The 14409-nt window shown below is 38.8% G+C and overlaps 1 protein-coding gene across 1 annotated transcript in view; it reads left to right on the top strand.

The window, feature by feature from the left end:
• sycp1 (synaptonemal complex protein 1) overlaps positions 1-14409 on the top strand; it is a 230083-nt gene that overhangs the window by 134842 nt on the left and 80832 nt on the right. Inside the window, exons 16-18 of the mRNA XM_063042478.1 lie at positions 2175-2278; positions 8064-8181; positions 9780-9850. Coding sequence (XP_062898548.1) covers positions 2175-2278; positions 8064-8181; positions 9780-9850 — 293 coding nt within the window. The remainder of the gene's footprint in view (positions 1-2174; positions 2279-8063; positions 8182-9779; positions 9851-14409) is intronic.

Below are 14409 nucleotides of genomic sequence, written 5' to 3'. Positions count from 1 at the left end.
CAGTGGTCCCATTACTGAACTTCACAAGGTGGACCTTCTCAGATAGGTTTCCTTTAAGTTATGATCTGTGCAGCATTCCTTCTACGTAAATGAACTATTTCATTCACTGGTCAGAGAATCTTACAGAGGTAGCATTAAGGTGTGCACTGAATGTTATATGTGCCGAGGAACTGGAAATCACAAACTTAGAGGACCACAACAGCAAGGCCAAGGTCCTGGACTTATTTTCCATCTGGCATAGTTTGCATTTTGTTGTTTGATTGTTGGGGTTTTTGTATTGCTATATTTACGCTCTATTCTTGGTTGGTGCGGCTGTAACGAAACCAAATTTCCCTCGGGATTAATAAAGTATATCTATCTATATTCATGAAGAAAATCCATTACATAGTGCTCATATGTGATAGAATTTCTAGGCAATAAGTGTTTGCAATGCAGACAGCAATAAATTGTAACTAAATGGAGAAACTTTAAAAGGGGCATATACCAAATTGGAAGTTCATGGCAACTCTTATTAATTTTACATTTGGAGAATGTCATGGGATTAAACAAAAGTAGAGTTAGTTGGTTAGTGGTTTAATCTTACACTATTACCAGACAGATTAGGAGTGGATTGTTGGTTGTGGAGGCAAAGGAAGAAGGGTTAATGGTGGACTGGTTGTTAATGAATATTTGATGAGAACCATGACGACTACATTGTGTATTTTTTTAAAATGTTATATTACTTCTATGCTGCCCAAACCACCATCAGAATAAATCTTAAAAAACTACACTGGAAGTGTTCATCTAAGCACCTAACTTTCTTTCTTTCTTCTGTTTTTCTTCTTTCATAACTGTTTCTCTTTCCCAAGTTGCTGCTTAATTTGCTGAGCACTTCCAGTATTTTCTGTTTTTATTTCAAACAACTTCCAGTTTCATTCAATCACCATGTGTTTATTCGGACTATCATAAACTCGAAGATGAATTAAATTTCTTTCAGTCTGAATTACAGGAAATCTGGGGCTTTCTTGTTTGTATATCCATGACAGATCAAGCCACTATGTGTGAAACATAAAACAGTAGAGCGCAGTATAGGTTCTTTGGTTCACTATGTTGTGCTGAAGACCACTTTCTTGAACTGAAGCTCTGGATTTTTGTGCAAATCTGAATACCATATGCAACTTTTTAGCCATCATAAAATGCACTTATTTGCATTTTTGTCATAGCTATCTTTAACCCAGTTTCAATCCTACTAATCCTGAAATGCTACCACAAATAAATGTTTTTTCCCCAAATTTTTCTTACAATGTTTTGTCTACCAATCTTTCATTAGTCTCAACTTGTTTGAAATAGAAATGCCATTTATTCCTACAGTCTCTCCTGTTTACTCACTTTTATTCTGGTTCCTTCCTAGCGTGTCGCACCAGCCATTCTTGTCTGGTGCGTAGTGTCAGGATTGGTCTCCTTTCGGATTAACTGGATTACGAGATGAACATTCCTGACTCGACCCTTTTTTTTTTTATGAGGCCGAGTGGCTAGCTCGACGCTCAACCCGACATGGATGGAAAGTGTGCTCAGGGGGTGGCCCGACTTGGATCGAACTCGGGAGCCTTCGCTCCGAAGTCCGGCGCTGATAGCACTGCGCCACCAGCCGGCCAATTCTGGTTAATTGACTCTGGTCCTTTGCTCCTCAATCACACCATTTTTATATTTAAAAATATGCTGTTCTTTAATATGAAAGATTTCCCTTTCCAATCTCTCCAAATTCTCTCATTGCATTCAGTGATTCTTAATCTCTGACCCTTTATGCAAACTCTGCCACTCTGTACTTCACATTCATGGTGATTAACATAAATGTCTTAGACTTGCTGTCTAGAATTCCTGTCATAAATCCTTGTATTGTTTTCTTTTGAATATCTCCTCAATGACCACCTTGCAGCCAAATATTTACTCACTTTTAATGCTAGCACGGTGGCTTGTTGATTTCTGGTTTTTTTCCCCAATTCATCACATATTTAGTGAATGCTTTTGAACTTGCTTATCAGGAAGATATGTCATTCACAGCTTGATCCCATACAAGTCTGAAGGAAATAACTTATCAATGTGCTGCTAGGTCTCAACCTAGAGGAATAATTGTTATTTTTAAAACAAATAACAAAGTTTGTAATAAAATATTACTCCACTTATTTTCTTAATAGAATATGCATTCTGAGCTTCAAAGACAGATAGCTAATGCACTTGGAAAAGAAAAGGATTGTTTTGAACAAATGAACATCTTGAAGACTGAGCACGAGGAAGAAAGGTAAATAAGGTAAAAAAAAGAATTCTGGAAGACTTCAGATGCTGTAATCTGGAGGAAAAAAAGGAAACTGCTAGAGCAACTCAGCTGGTCAGGTAGCATCTGTGGAGAAAAAGAATAGCTGATGTCCTGATGCAGACTCTTAACCAAGGATGTATCCTATCTGGAATGGGTATATATCCTGTTTACATACAGCTAGTTTTTTCTATTATTTTCTTTATCAACTTTTTGGATATCCTGAATCTCAAGTATATTTGCCTCTGTTGAGATTCTAGAGGCACCTGAAGATGTTGGCATAGTGGGACAGCAGTGAGTGACCAGAATTCAGTTCTGGCTTCTTGTGATGTTTGCACATTCACCATGCGACCACATAGGTTTCCCCCTCAAAGTTGCAATGATTGGTGGATTAATATTTCTCTGGGAGGATGGACCAAATTGCTTCCTTCTGCCTCATAAGAAAATGTGTAAAATGATGCAAGGTACTCGTTTTGGACCCCAGTCATGCCGCTATCAACGTGAGTAAATTTTCTGTCTGGCACCTGATTGCCCACACCTTTTAGAACTATTTTTCCTTTCTATGCATCTTTTTTAATATATGTGAATTCATTTTTATGTTTGTCTGCAGTATTTTGTCCTCTTCTTTCTTTGCCTTTCTCATTTCCCCTCTGAACTTTTTGGAAATCGTTCAAAGATTCAAAGTTTCATCTATTATCGAAGCATGTGTCCGTGAACAACTTGAAATTTGTATTCTCCAGATAGCCATGAGAACAAGAATATGAAAGTCATTCAGAGACAAACATCAAACCCACCCCCACCTGTACAAATACGAACAGTATCCCAATCATTAACTCCCCCCCAAAAACAGAATAGGAACATCACCCCCCCCCAAAAAGCAACTCCTCTCCCACACAAAAAACTAATAGAACATCAACCCCCAAACACTCTTCCCCACACACAACAAAACAGAAGAGGAACGGGTGATTTAAAAAAACAATATAAAAACCACAAGTCTGAAAAAGTCCACAGTCCATAACGCAGTAGTCCAATCCATAAATGTTGAACCATGATACCATCCTGTGGTATTATCGAAAGAAAAAAAAGAGGGACACCACACAAGGCAGAGAGGCCCACCTACCTGCCACAGTGAGCCACACAGCGATAGCTGCTCACAGAATCCTTCCCTGGCAGTAATCAAAAGGCAGGTGGTGCTGAAACTCTTGCCTCCACATTCACCTCAATGTCTCAATCTGCCTTAACCCTTTAATCAGTGATTAATGGACACTTTAAACAGCGAAGTGGAGTCAGATAACGGCTCACACTCATCTTGAAGTTTCTTTGCATTAAGGCCGTCTGAGTATGTGTTTGCTTCCCAGAATCTTCTTGGAGACAGCAAAGTGCTGGATTATTCAAATGATCTCCAATTTGTAAATCAAAGGCCCTAACTCTTTTAACAGTCCCAGAAACACATTTAAGGTGAAAAACAGATGTAAAAGTAGTGAAAAGGATATTTTCGGGAGCTATCTGGAAGATGTCAACTGAGGGACCATTATACGCTGGCGCTCTTGACCAGAAAATCTTATCAAAAAAAACTTATATTAATTTTTACTAGCAATTTGACATCTGCTATATGCTGCTTCATTTTATATTATGTGCAATTTATCCAGTAAGTGGCAGTCCACGTGCCTGAAGCTCCTGTCCTTTTTTCATGTTAGAAGTTGCTGGTTTGGACAATTGTGCTAGAACAGTGGTCCTCAACCACCGGGCCGCAAAGTATGTGCTACTGGGCCGTGAGGAAATGATATGAGTCAGTTGCACCTTTCCTCATTCCCTGTCACGCACTGTTGAACTTGCACGTAGGGTTGCCAACTGTCCCGTATTTGCTGGAACAGCCCATATATTGGGCTAAATTGGTTTGTCCCATATGGGACTGCCCTTGTCCCGTATTTCCCCCGCTAAGGTAGAGCATTCCTATGAAACCTTTTGTGCCGAAATGGCGTGAAGCAAAGAAGCAATTACCATTAATTTATATGGGAAAATTTTTTGAGCATTCCCAGACCCAAAAAATAACCTACCAAATTATACCAAATAACACATAAAACCGAAAATAAATAACACTAACATATAGTAAAAGCAGGAATGATATGATAAATACACAGCCTATATAAAGTAGAAATAATGTATGTACAGTATAGTCGGGAAGATGAAGGGAAAACCGATTTGTGGGGAAAAAAAAAAATCGGCATATACGCGCGTGCACACACAGATGCCCACGCAAGGCTTCACAGTCATGGTAGTCTTACCTGGGGTAAACACACGTGTCCTGGGATTTGACTGCTACTTTTGTCCCTTATTTGTGAGTGAGAAAGTTGGCAAACCTAACTGTAAAAGACATGTTGAGGTGAGTTTAACCCTACTTGAACACCCCCCCCCCACCCCGTCGGCCAGTCCGCAAAAATATTGTCAATATTAAACCGGTCCACAGTGCACAAAAGGTTGAGGACCCCTGTGCTAGAATAACCTAGGAAAGTAAATGCATTGCATATCATTGATGCAGCCACTGAGTATTAATGGTGGAGGGAATTGATGTTTAGGGTGGTAGGTGAGGTACCACTCAAGTAGGTGTAATAGAGTGCTGACCTCCAGCACCTGATGAGATGTCTGCCAGACTGCTGTGTGGGGAAGGAAGAAGATTTATGGGACTCTGGCATATTTTTAAATCTTCAGCCACAGCTGACGTATCAAATGACTGGAGGACATGAAATGTCATATTCTTATTCAAGAAGGGCACTAGGAATAAACCATGTGGTTGCAGGCATGTGAGTCTAATTATTAGAAAAAATTAGAAAAAGATTAGAAAAAAAATTTGAGGGGTAGGGTTAATCTTACCAGTAAGGACAAAAATTTATCAAAAATAGTCAGCGTAGTTTTGTTAGAGAGAAAACCTTCCAAACAATTTGAAACTTTAGAAGAATTAACAAAAAATATTGAGGAGATTAATGTAGCTGCTAAAGACTATATAGACTTCAGTAATGACTTTGACAAGTTCCCACCTGAGAGACTGCTTCAAAAGGTCAAGATACATTTTATTATCAATGTATGTATAAATTACCTTGAGATTTGTTTAGTTACAGGCAGCCACAAAACAAGAAACCCAAAAGAAATCAATCTTAAAAAAAGACCAACATTCAATGCACAGGAAAAAAAACACAAATCAAATCATGCAAACAACAAAGGAAGCATCAGCACTCAGAACAAAATTGAGTCCATAAACCTGAAGCCTGGCAAAGCAAGAGTTGTCCCACAGTCAGACCATCACAGAGGCAAATCACCGTGAAGCCAGAAGCAGCTGGGGCACAACAGAGCCTCAGACTCAGGAAAGTGGAGTAAAATGCAGTGGAGAAAAACTGGCTTGACCCTTACCTCTGGTCCCGACACCTTGCCTTTTCAGTCCATCTAACCTGGTGTTTAAATTGGCCATGCACCAGGTTGTCACCCAAACTCGGGCCTGAGCCCCACCAGCTTTTCTCCACTCCCCTCGCTCCAACTAAGTCTCCAATTCTGACTTCAACTCCGACTCCATCTTCTGCTGGAACACACTTCAACCTCGCTCCAGCTTTGTCTCGCACGCCTCGAACCTCAGATCAGCTTCGCCTTTGCTCGCCTCTGAATTGTTTGCAGTGATCGTTTACCCCAATTTTTCATATAAAAAGTATTATTTAGTTGAATTTCTTGCTTTGAGAACCACCAGTAAGCTGTTGCTCATGGTTCAAAAGGTTATCAAAGGTGATCAAGGGGAATTTGGTAAATTTTATCCAAAACTGGTTTGCTAGTAGGAGCCGGAAAGTGATAGTAGAGGGTCAGTTCTGTGATTGATTGTAATATAAATTAGTGATTTGGATGTGAATGCAGGAGGTAAGTACATTTGCATGTGGCACCAAGGCTGATAGTGAAGAGAATTATCATAGTTTACAGACATATTAGTCATTTGGTAAGATGGGCTGAGCAATGACGGATGGAATTTAATTCTGAAACAAATGTAGTTTGAAGAATTTTGAGAGCGCTTATAAAAATAAGATATAGCCAATGAATATTTGGGCATTGGGAAACAGGAGGATCTCAGTGTACAAGTCCAAGGATCCTTGAAGGTGGATGAAGTGGTGAAGAAGGTATGTGGGATACTTGCTTTCATTAGCTGGAGCATAGAATATAAGAGCAAGGGGGCAATGGTGCAATATTATAAAAGATTGATGAGGCCACAGATGGAATACTGTGTAGGGTACTGGCTGCCACCCAGAAAGATATGATTGTTGTGGAGTTGCTGCAGAGGCAATCTACCAGGATAGAGCCTGGGATTAAATATTTCGGTTATGAGGAGAGACTAGATAAGGTAGGTTTCTTTTCTTTGGAGCAGTGATAGCTGAAGGTGGGGGGATGGGCTGATAGAGGTATACAAAATTAAGAGGGGTATAGATATGGTCTATAATTGCAGAGATACCTGAAACTGGAGGGGATGCACACAAAATGCTGGTGGAATGCAACAGGCCAGGCAGCATATATAGGAAGAAATACAATCAACTGTACATCTTCCTATAGATGCTGCCTGGCCTGCTGCATTCCACCAGCGTTTTGTGTGTGTTACTTGAATTTCCAGCATCTGCAGATTTCCTCGTGTTTGTGGTTTTAAAACTGGAGGGTATAGGATTAGATTAGAGAGCAAAAGGCTTAGAGGGAGTCTGAGAAAGCACTTTCTCCACCCAGAACATAGTTGCAATTTGGAATGCACTGCCTGAATGGGTAAGAAAGGCAGGTATTCACATATTTAATAAGTATCTACATGAGATTTTGATGTACCAAGATATAGGAGGCTACGTACTGAGAGCTGATAAATAGAGTTAGTGTAGATATGTACTTGATGGTTGGCGTGGATATGGTGTGCCAAAGTTGCCTGTTTTTATGATTATGACTGTTTTTACATGACTCTGGATGGTGTCAATCCTCTTTAATCTCGTTGAAGTTATATTCGTCAGGGAAATGAAAAGTAATTCACCACAGTTTTAATTTGTGTTTTGTAGATGTTTGAAAAATTTTATAATGTCAGGATGTGAATCACACAGCAGAATATACCCAGCTTGTGTACCACCCCTGCAGCTTCAATATTTATGTGGCAAGTTCAGTTGAGTTTTCTGGTTATTGCTGATCAAGGATGTTAATGGTTGGGATTCAACAAAGGTATTGCCATCGAATGTCTAGGGTAACTAGCTAGACCCACCCCTGTTGAAGATGGTCAAAATCAGAATCCGGTTTATTATCACTGACTTACCTATTGTGAAATTTGTATGTGTGATAACAGTATAATGCAAAACATAAAAATTACTATGTTACAATAAAAAATAAATAATGTAAAAGAGGAATAGGGAGGTAGTGTTAATGGATTCATAGACCATTCAGAAATCTGATGGTGGAGGGGATGAAACTTCCCAAAATGTTGAATGTGTTTCTGTGCTCCTGCACCTCCTAGCACTTTAGTGACACATGCATTACCTCAGTCCTATCTGTTGCCTGAACTTGTTATTTGTGCATTTTAAGCTTGACAAGAATGCTGTTGAGAATTCCAAGTCACTATCTTGATAAATTTGTAATTTGGAAATGGAAATAGGATTGTGGCTGTAGCTTGTACCATTACTGTCATTGTTTGCATTTTCCTATTAGTTCATGATAAGTGCAGGCATTATAGCAGATGCCTGATTTGCAGTGGAAAACTGTTTTGAACATGTGTTTCTTTTTGCAGAAGAAGATATGATAAGCTCTATTCCGATTACAACATTCTGTTAGCAGAGAAAGAAGCTCTTTTGCAAGACCTAAACAATGAAAGTAGAAAAATTAAAGACCTCCAAAAGAAACTTGAAGTAGGTGACATTATTAGTTTAATGTTCCTGAGGCAATGCATTAAAATAACATTCCTCATGAGGGAGATGGAGGGAGGGGGAGGAGATAAATAGATTTGAAAGAGAAATTGAAATTGAAATGTAGGACTATTTAAATGTGTGCTCGGAACCATCCACAAAATCCAGCACTATCTCCCAAACCTGTGACTGTTATCACCAAGGAGGACAAAATCAGCAGGTACATGTGAATGCCATGGTGTCTTGAAATTCTTAACAGCACCTGTAGATTCCTAACTTCAAAATATATTGATAGGTGTAAATCATAGGGCATTCTGTCTACCGCACTGTGGGGTTACCTTCACCAGAAGAAGCACCTCACCACCACCTTTTCAAGATCAATGGGATGGAGAGAGATTTATAGTTGTTCAGATTTTGTTAGATTTGGCTTTTTTTTAAAAAAATATATACATGAGAATGATGGAGAGAGATTACTACAGTTTAGAGGAATGAGAGATCTCAATTAATCAACTATTTATTGTTTGCGTGTAATCTCGGCTGAACAATAGTGGTTTTGGCGACTGGGTGTAGCACAAAGGAGCCTGTTTGTACTTGGATCAAAAAGAACTTAAACGATGTACTGCCATGATTCATTGTCCACCACAGGACAAGTTGTGCTATTTTATCCAAAACAATAAAAAAAATAGTAAGTTTTGTCTTCTAAGCAAATTCAACAGCAGGGTCAATTTGCTGTAGCAATCACCAAGTATGCATTGGCTTAGCTTAGTGTATGTAAAAATACAAAACATAATTGAATAAGGACACCTCTTATCTATCTAATACATTTTGAATATAGACTGACCCATAATCTCTCCTGATGGGATACTGATACATTGACATTCAAATCCATGTAGAAAACCACTCATTCCTGTGTAAGATGGCTAATGTCACATGCCAGTATACCTGCCATAGGAGCACCTCTATTATGCCCTATCCTGACAACCTCGCCCTCAAAAGGATCTCATTGATCCACCGAATAGAAAAAAAATGAAGGTATTGATATAATCGAAGCTTAAAGGCTTTATTTCTGGTAGGTTTATTTTAGGTTATTTTCACATTTTATAGACATTCTTGCAATTTTCCTAATGCTGATTAACCTTGTTAACTTTTTAACCTCCTCTCCTGAAACCAGGCATATTGTCATTCTTCTAGTAATGCAAGTTTCCCTAATGAATTATACAATATGCTTAATTGTGGTTCTGCTAACTATCCATTACACTCTTTTTAAATAACATCATTGACCTGCATGGGTGGCATCAATATTTTAAATAAAAATAGAAAATGCTGGAAAAGCTCAGCAGGTTAGGTCCTGGATACATCTTTCCAGGATGTCTTCCAGGATTTCTAGAGTTTACTTACAATATGTAAAATCATAGGTGAGGTGCCATATTATTTTCGTTTGTATTTCCAGTTAAAACTGCTAGAAGCTACATTCACTTAACCTATCATTCTGTTTGTCTTTTTCCACTCATAGACTCTGATGACTTTCTGTCCTGTTCCCATTATCTCTGTCACTTTGTATTTTGCATATATTGAACACATTTTGCTTCTTTTGGCATTAGAAGTTTGAATATAAAGAAGAATTGGCAAAGAAAGAGATAGAAGCACTAAAGGAACAAAATTATCAACAAAGGTGAGATCTGGTTGGAATGATTAAGTGATTTAATAGAGTCATAGAGCACTACAGGACAGAAACCCTATTCCAAGGTGAACTGTTATCCTGCCTAGTCCCATTGACCTGCACCAGGACCACAGCCCTTCATGCCCCTCCCATCCATGCACTTATCTAAATTTCCTTTAAATGGGTCATGGGTTAAGGGTAATAGTTGAAATGTTTAAGGGGAACTTTGATCAGTAGGTCATGAGAATGTGGAATGAGCTGCAGGTGGAAGTAGTGGATGCAGATTTGATTTCAACATTCAGGAGAAGTTTGGATAAGTACATAGACAGTTCAGGTGCAAATAGTCCTCTGTACAGACTCCATCTTCCCTGGAAAATAGCTGAATGATCCAAAGATCTTAAGCCATCCCTCTTGCACCATCTTCTTAGTCATGTGTTAATCTGTTATCTTTCTTTTTCTGTCCTCACTAGCATGCAGCATGGGTAGCAATCCTGAGATCACATGCCTGAAGTCCTGTCATTTAATTTAGCACCTAACTTCCTGAACTCACTTTGCAGAACCTCATCACCCTTCCTGCCTATGTCATTGGTACCAATTTGGATCACGACTTTTGGCAGTTCACTCTCCCCTTTAAGAGTGCTATGGCCTCGATCCAAGATGTCCATGACCCTGGGACCTTGGAGGCAACATACCATCCAGGAATGCTCATTCTCATCCACAGAATCTTCTATTTATTCCCCTAACCAATGAATCCCCTATTGCTACTGCTTACCACTTCTCTCCCCTTCCTTTCTGAGTCACAAAGCTAGCCTCAGTGTCAGAGGCCTGGTTGTTGGAGTTTTCCTCTTCTAGGACTTCTCTCTCCCCTTCCCCCAACAGTATCCAAAACAGTATACTTATTATCGAGGGAAATGACCGCAAGGTACTGTGGCTGCCTAGCCCCTTCTCCTCTGCTGATGGTCATCCTGTTACCTGTGTCCTGCAGCTTAGGTGTAACTACTTCCCTGTATCTTCTGTCAATCATCCTCTCAGCCTCCCAGATGATCCAGAGTTCATTCAGCTCCACTTCCCTAAAACAGTGGTGTCTGAAAAGAGGATGCTGTCCAAGTTGCATGCCATCTTGGACAATGTCTCCCATCCACTACATAATGTACTAGTTGGGCACAGGAGTACATTCAGCCAGAGACTCATTCCACCAAAATGCAACACAGAGCATCGTAGGAAGTCATTCTTGCCTGTGGCCATCAAACTTTACAACTCCTCCCTTGGAGGGTCAGACACCCTGAGCCAATAGGCTAGTCCTGGACTTATTTCCTGGCATAATTTACATATTACTATTTAACTATTTATGGTTTTATTACTATTTATTTATGGTGCAACTGTAACAAAAACCAATTTCACCTGGGATCAATAAAGTATGACTATGACTACTATGAATATGAAAGAACCTGCAGCTGGATGCACTTCTTACAGATGTAGTCATCAGGGACACCAGAGGTCACTCTGTTTTCCCACATCCTAGAAGAGGATTATTCCATTGTCCTGCCTGGCATCCCCACTGCTCTAATTGCACAATGAGACAGAAGGAAAGAAACTTACCAGAATCTCACCTTACCCTCTGTACCTTGAGCCAAAGCCTCAGGCTGCCCATTTAAGACTGGCAGCTCACACAATGGTTGCTCAGCTTAATCTTAACTTTTTTTTTATTGGTTGTTACTAAGTGCCTAATTACCCAACAATTTCAAGCCTGTTGAATATCCCAACTAGCCCCACTCTCTTTTTTAAAACTCATGCTCACAAACCACAAGCCAATAGAGCCGAATTGTGGAGTACTGAGCCTGCATGTTGAGAGTAACGAGGAGCGGAGGGCGACAATGTCGCTTGTTTTCATCACTGATTCGAGCCAGACCGGAGTGCCGATCATGGGCGGAACTGCTGAAGAGGAGACGAGTAGGGAGGCCACATCTGCTGAGTTGATAAAGAGAATATCCTGTAGGATGAACTGCTGGTCAACGGATAGTGGAAGTGAGTTAGAGATGGGACATTGGCAAGAAAGAGGAGTGGAGTGGAAAGAGTAAGAAAAGAAAACAGAGGTATGAGATGTCAAACTCTGAGGAGTCATGGAACAAACAAAATAGGAAGGCAAAACAATGGAAAGAAGATGAGATTAAAGCAATTGTAAAACTGAGCGAAGACGAAGTGTCTTTTGGTGAATGAAACCCGATTCATTTGACGAAGATAATCAACAAACTTATAGGTGAAGTCAAAAGTGGAAAGATTTTATGAAATAGATCGTTGTTAGTGATTTGTTGGGATAGTGCTCAACAAGGCAAAGTGATAAGATTAAATAAAATAAACTGCAAAAAAGTACAATGCTCAATACCCAACAATAGCAAGTGGACTCGAGGTGTTATTTCGGGGATACCAACAAGAGTTACTATGGATGAGATTAAACAGTACATAAAAGGAGCAAAAATTATTGAGGCCAAACGTTTGAAAGCTACAAGAAACTGGAAAAAGTGTGATAGTTTATCGGTTATGATTAACTTTGATGAAGAGAGATTGCCGACTAAAGTTTATTTAGGGTATATATATTATAAGGTCAGAATATATATATATACCACCACCTTTAAAATACTTTAAATGGCAGAAATTCGGGCATATTGCAGCAGTCTGCAGAGGGAAACAAAGATGTGGAAGATGCGCTGGAGAACATGAATACAGGAAATGTGAGGCGGGAGCTAGGTTGAAATGCTGCAATTGTGGCGGAGAACACAGTGCAGTTTATCAAGGATGCGTTATTAGCAAGAGAGAAGCTGAGGTACAATGTGTAAAAGTAACTGAAGGAATCAGTTATGTAGAGGCAGTGAAAGCATTTGCTGGAAAAAAGGCTATCAAGCAAACAAATTCAGGGAATAATAAACCGGTGAATTGTGAGGGCTGTAATATGATAAATAAGAATACACTAATAATGAGTAAGAAGGATTTCGTACTGCTTATGGTAGATGCAATTAACTGTTCAGCGCAAACAGACAAAAGAACCGAAAAAATTAAAATTATAGTCAAGTCTGCAGAAAAATATCTTGGTATTACAGGGCTTAGGTGGGAAGCAGTCAAAGATATGACAAAGCAGTCATTGGATGGAGGATCAAACAGTTCACAGGCAGGAGAGGTGGTAAATCAATGGCTGTGTATGTATATATATGTGTATATATATGTATAATATAAAAAGGAATGCAAGGAGTCTTATGGCAAGTGATCAAGAATTTATGAAGTATGTACCAGAATTCAGGGGGAAAATCTCATTTTATATTTACAAGAAACATGGTTTGAAACCCAGGGTAAATGTGCAGGACTCCCATCAACAAATAGAAGTACTCAATAAGAACAACTGTGCGTTGGAAAGGGACGAAACAGTACTGCATTTAAAGGAGACGGTTTCTGAAAAGATGCTTGTTGTCAAAATTCAGTGACATGGAAAACAGATGAAAAATGGAGGAACTTATTCCAAAGTTACAAAAGGAAAAAGGAATTTGTTGCAGTGAATTATTTGCATTCGGATTATAAAATGGAAACATAGAAACAACTGAGGAAGGACTTCAAGATCTCAATAAACAACTGCAAGCTTTGATTCTAGAAAAGGAAAACTTGAAAATAGCAGATAGACTTGGAAAACAACAATTTTAAATGTTAACCATGCGATAATGAATATTCTCAAACGAAGCTTTTAGTTTTACAAATGATTCAAATGAAATGAATGTGATTTGAGGCAATGCAATTGTTTGGAAACCACGTGACAGTTTATACGTGAGACTAGGTTATATTTGAGAATTTGAGGTCCTTGAAATCCTTTAATTAATTATACATCCTGCGGATGGCAGTAAAACGCCTAGATGCGTCTAAACTGCCAGAAACAGAAGAAGAAGACCACAAGCCAATGTTAAATGTTTTAAAAATTAAATGTAGTTAAATATTGTTTTGTGCTCAATTGGTTTATATCATATACTTGACATTTAAAAAGCTTTAAAACTGCTTTCCTGGGTGAAAAGATTCTCTGAATATCCTAAATAAAGCATTGGTAAGATTTTTACAACAGATTCTGAACCAGAAAACTTACATTTGCGAACATTTGTATACTTAGGGAAGAACTAAAGGCATTAGAGAACACATTAAAACAACAAGATCAATTAACTCTTAGAAAGCTTGGAGAAAAAGAAGAAAGTGTAAGTTTCTATTATTTTTTCCTCTTATTATGTAGTTATAGCTATAATTAACTTTAGCATTTAGTATTTTGAAGGTGCATATATGAACATTAGGTGAGGTCAAAATAAGGGCCAATATTTGTGGAATTTGTAGTTCAAAAAGAAAGCAGAAAATAATTGGGATATTGATATTGAGAGTCATGCACAGCCTTGTTAAATGATTATTGCATGGCACCCCACCAACCATTTTAATTATAGGCAAGTTGCTGCAAATTTTTTTTATCACCTGAGAACCTGAGGGTATTTTTGAAAGCTTTTTACATTCTTTCCTTCCCAGCTTTGTCATTGCAAAGTAGCAAGTAAAGACAA

This window comes from Mobula hypostoma, chromosome 3 (assembly GCF_963921235.1).
Source record: "Mobula hypostoma chromosome 3, sMobHyp1.1, whole genome shotgun sequence".
Taxonomy (NCBI): Eukaryota; Metazoa; Chordata; class Chondrichthyes; order Myliobatiformes; family Myliobatidae; genus Mobula; species Mobula hypostoma.
This window is presented reverse-complemented; position numbering and strand designations above follow the sequence as displayed.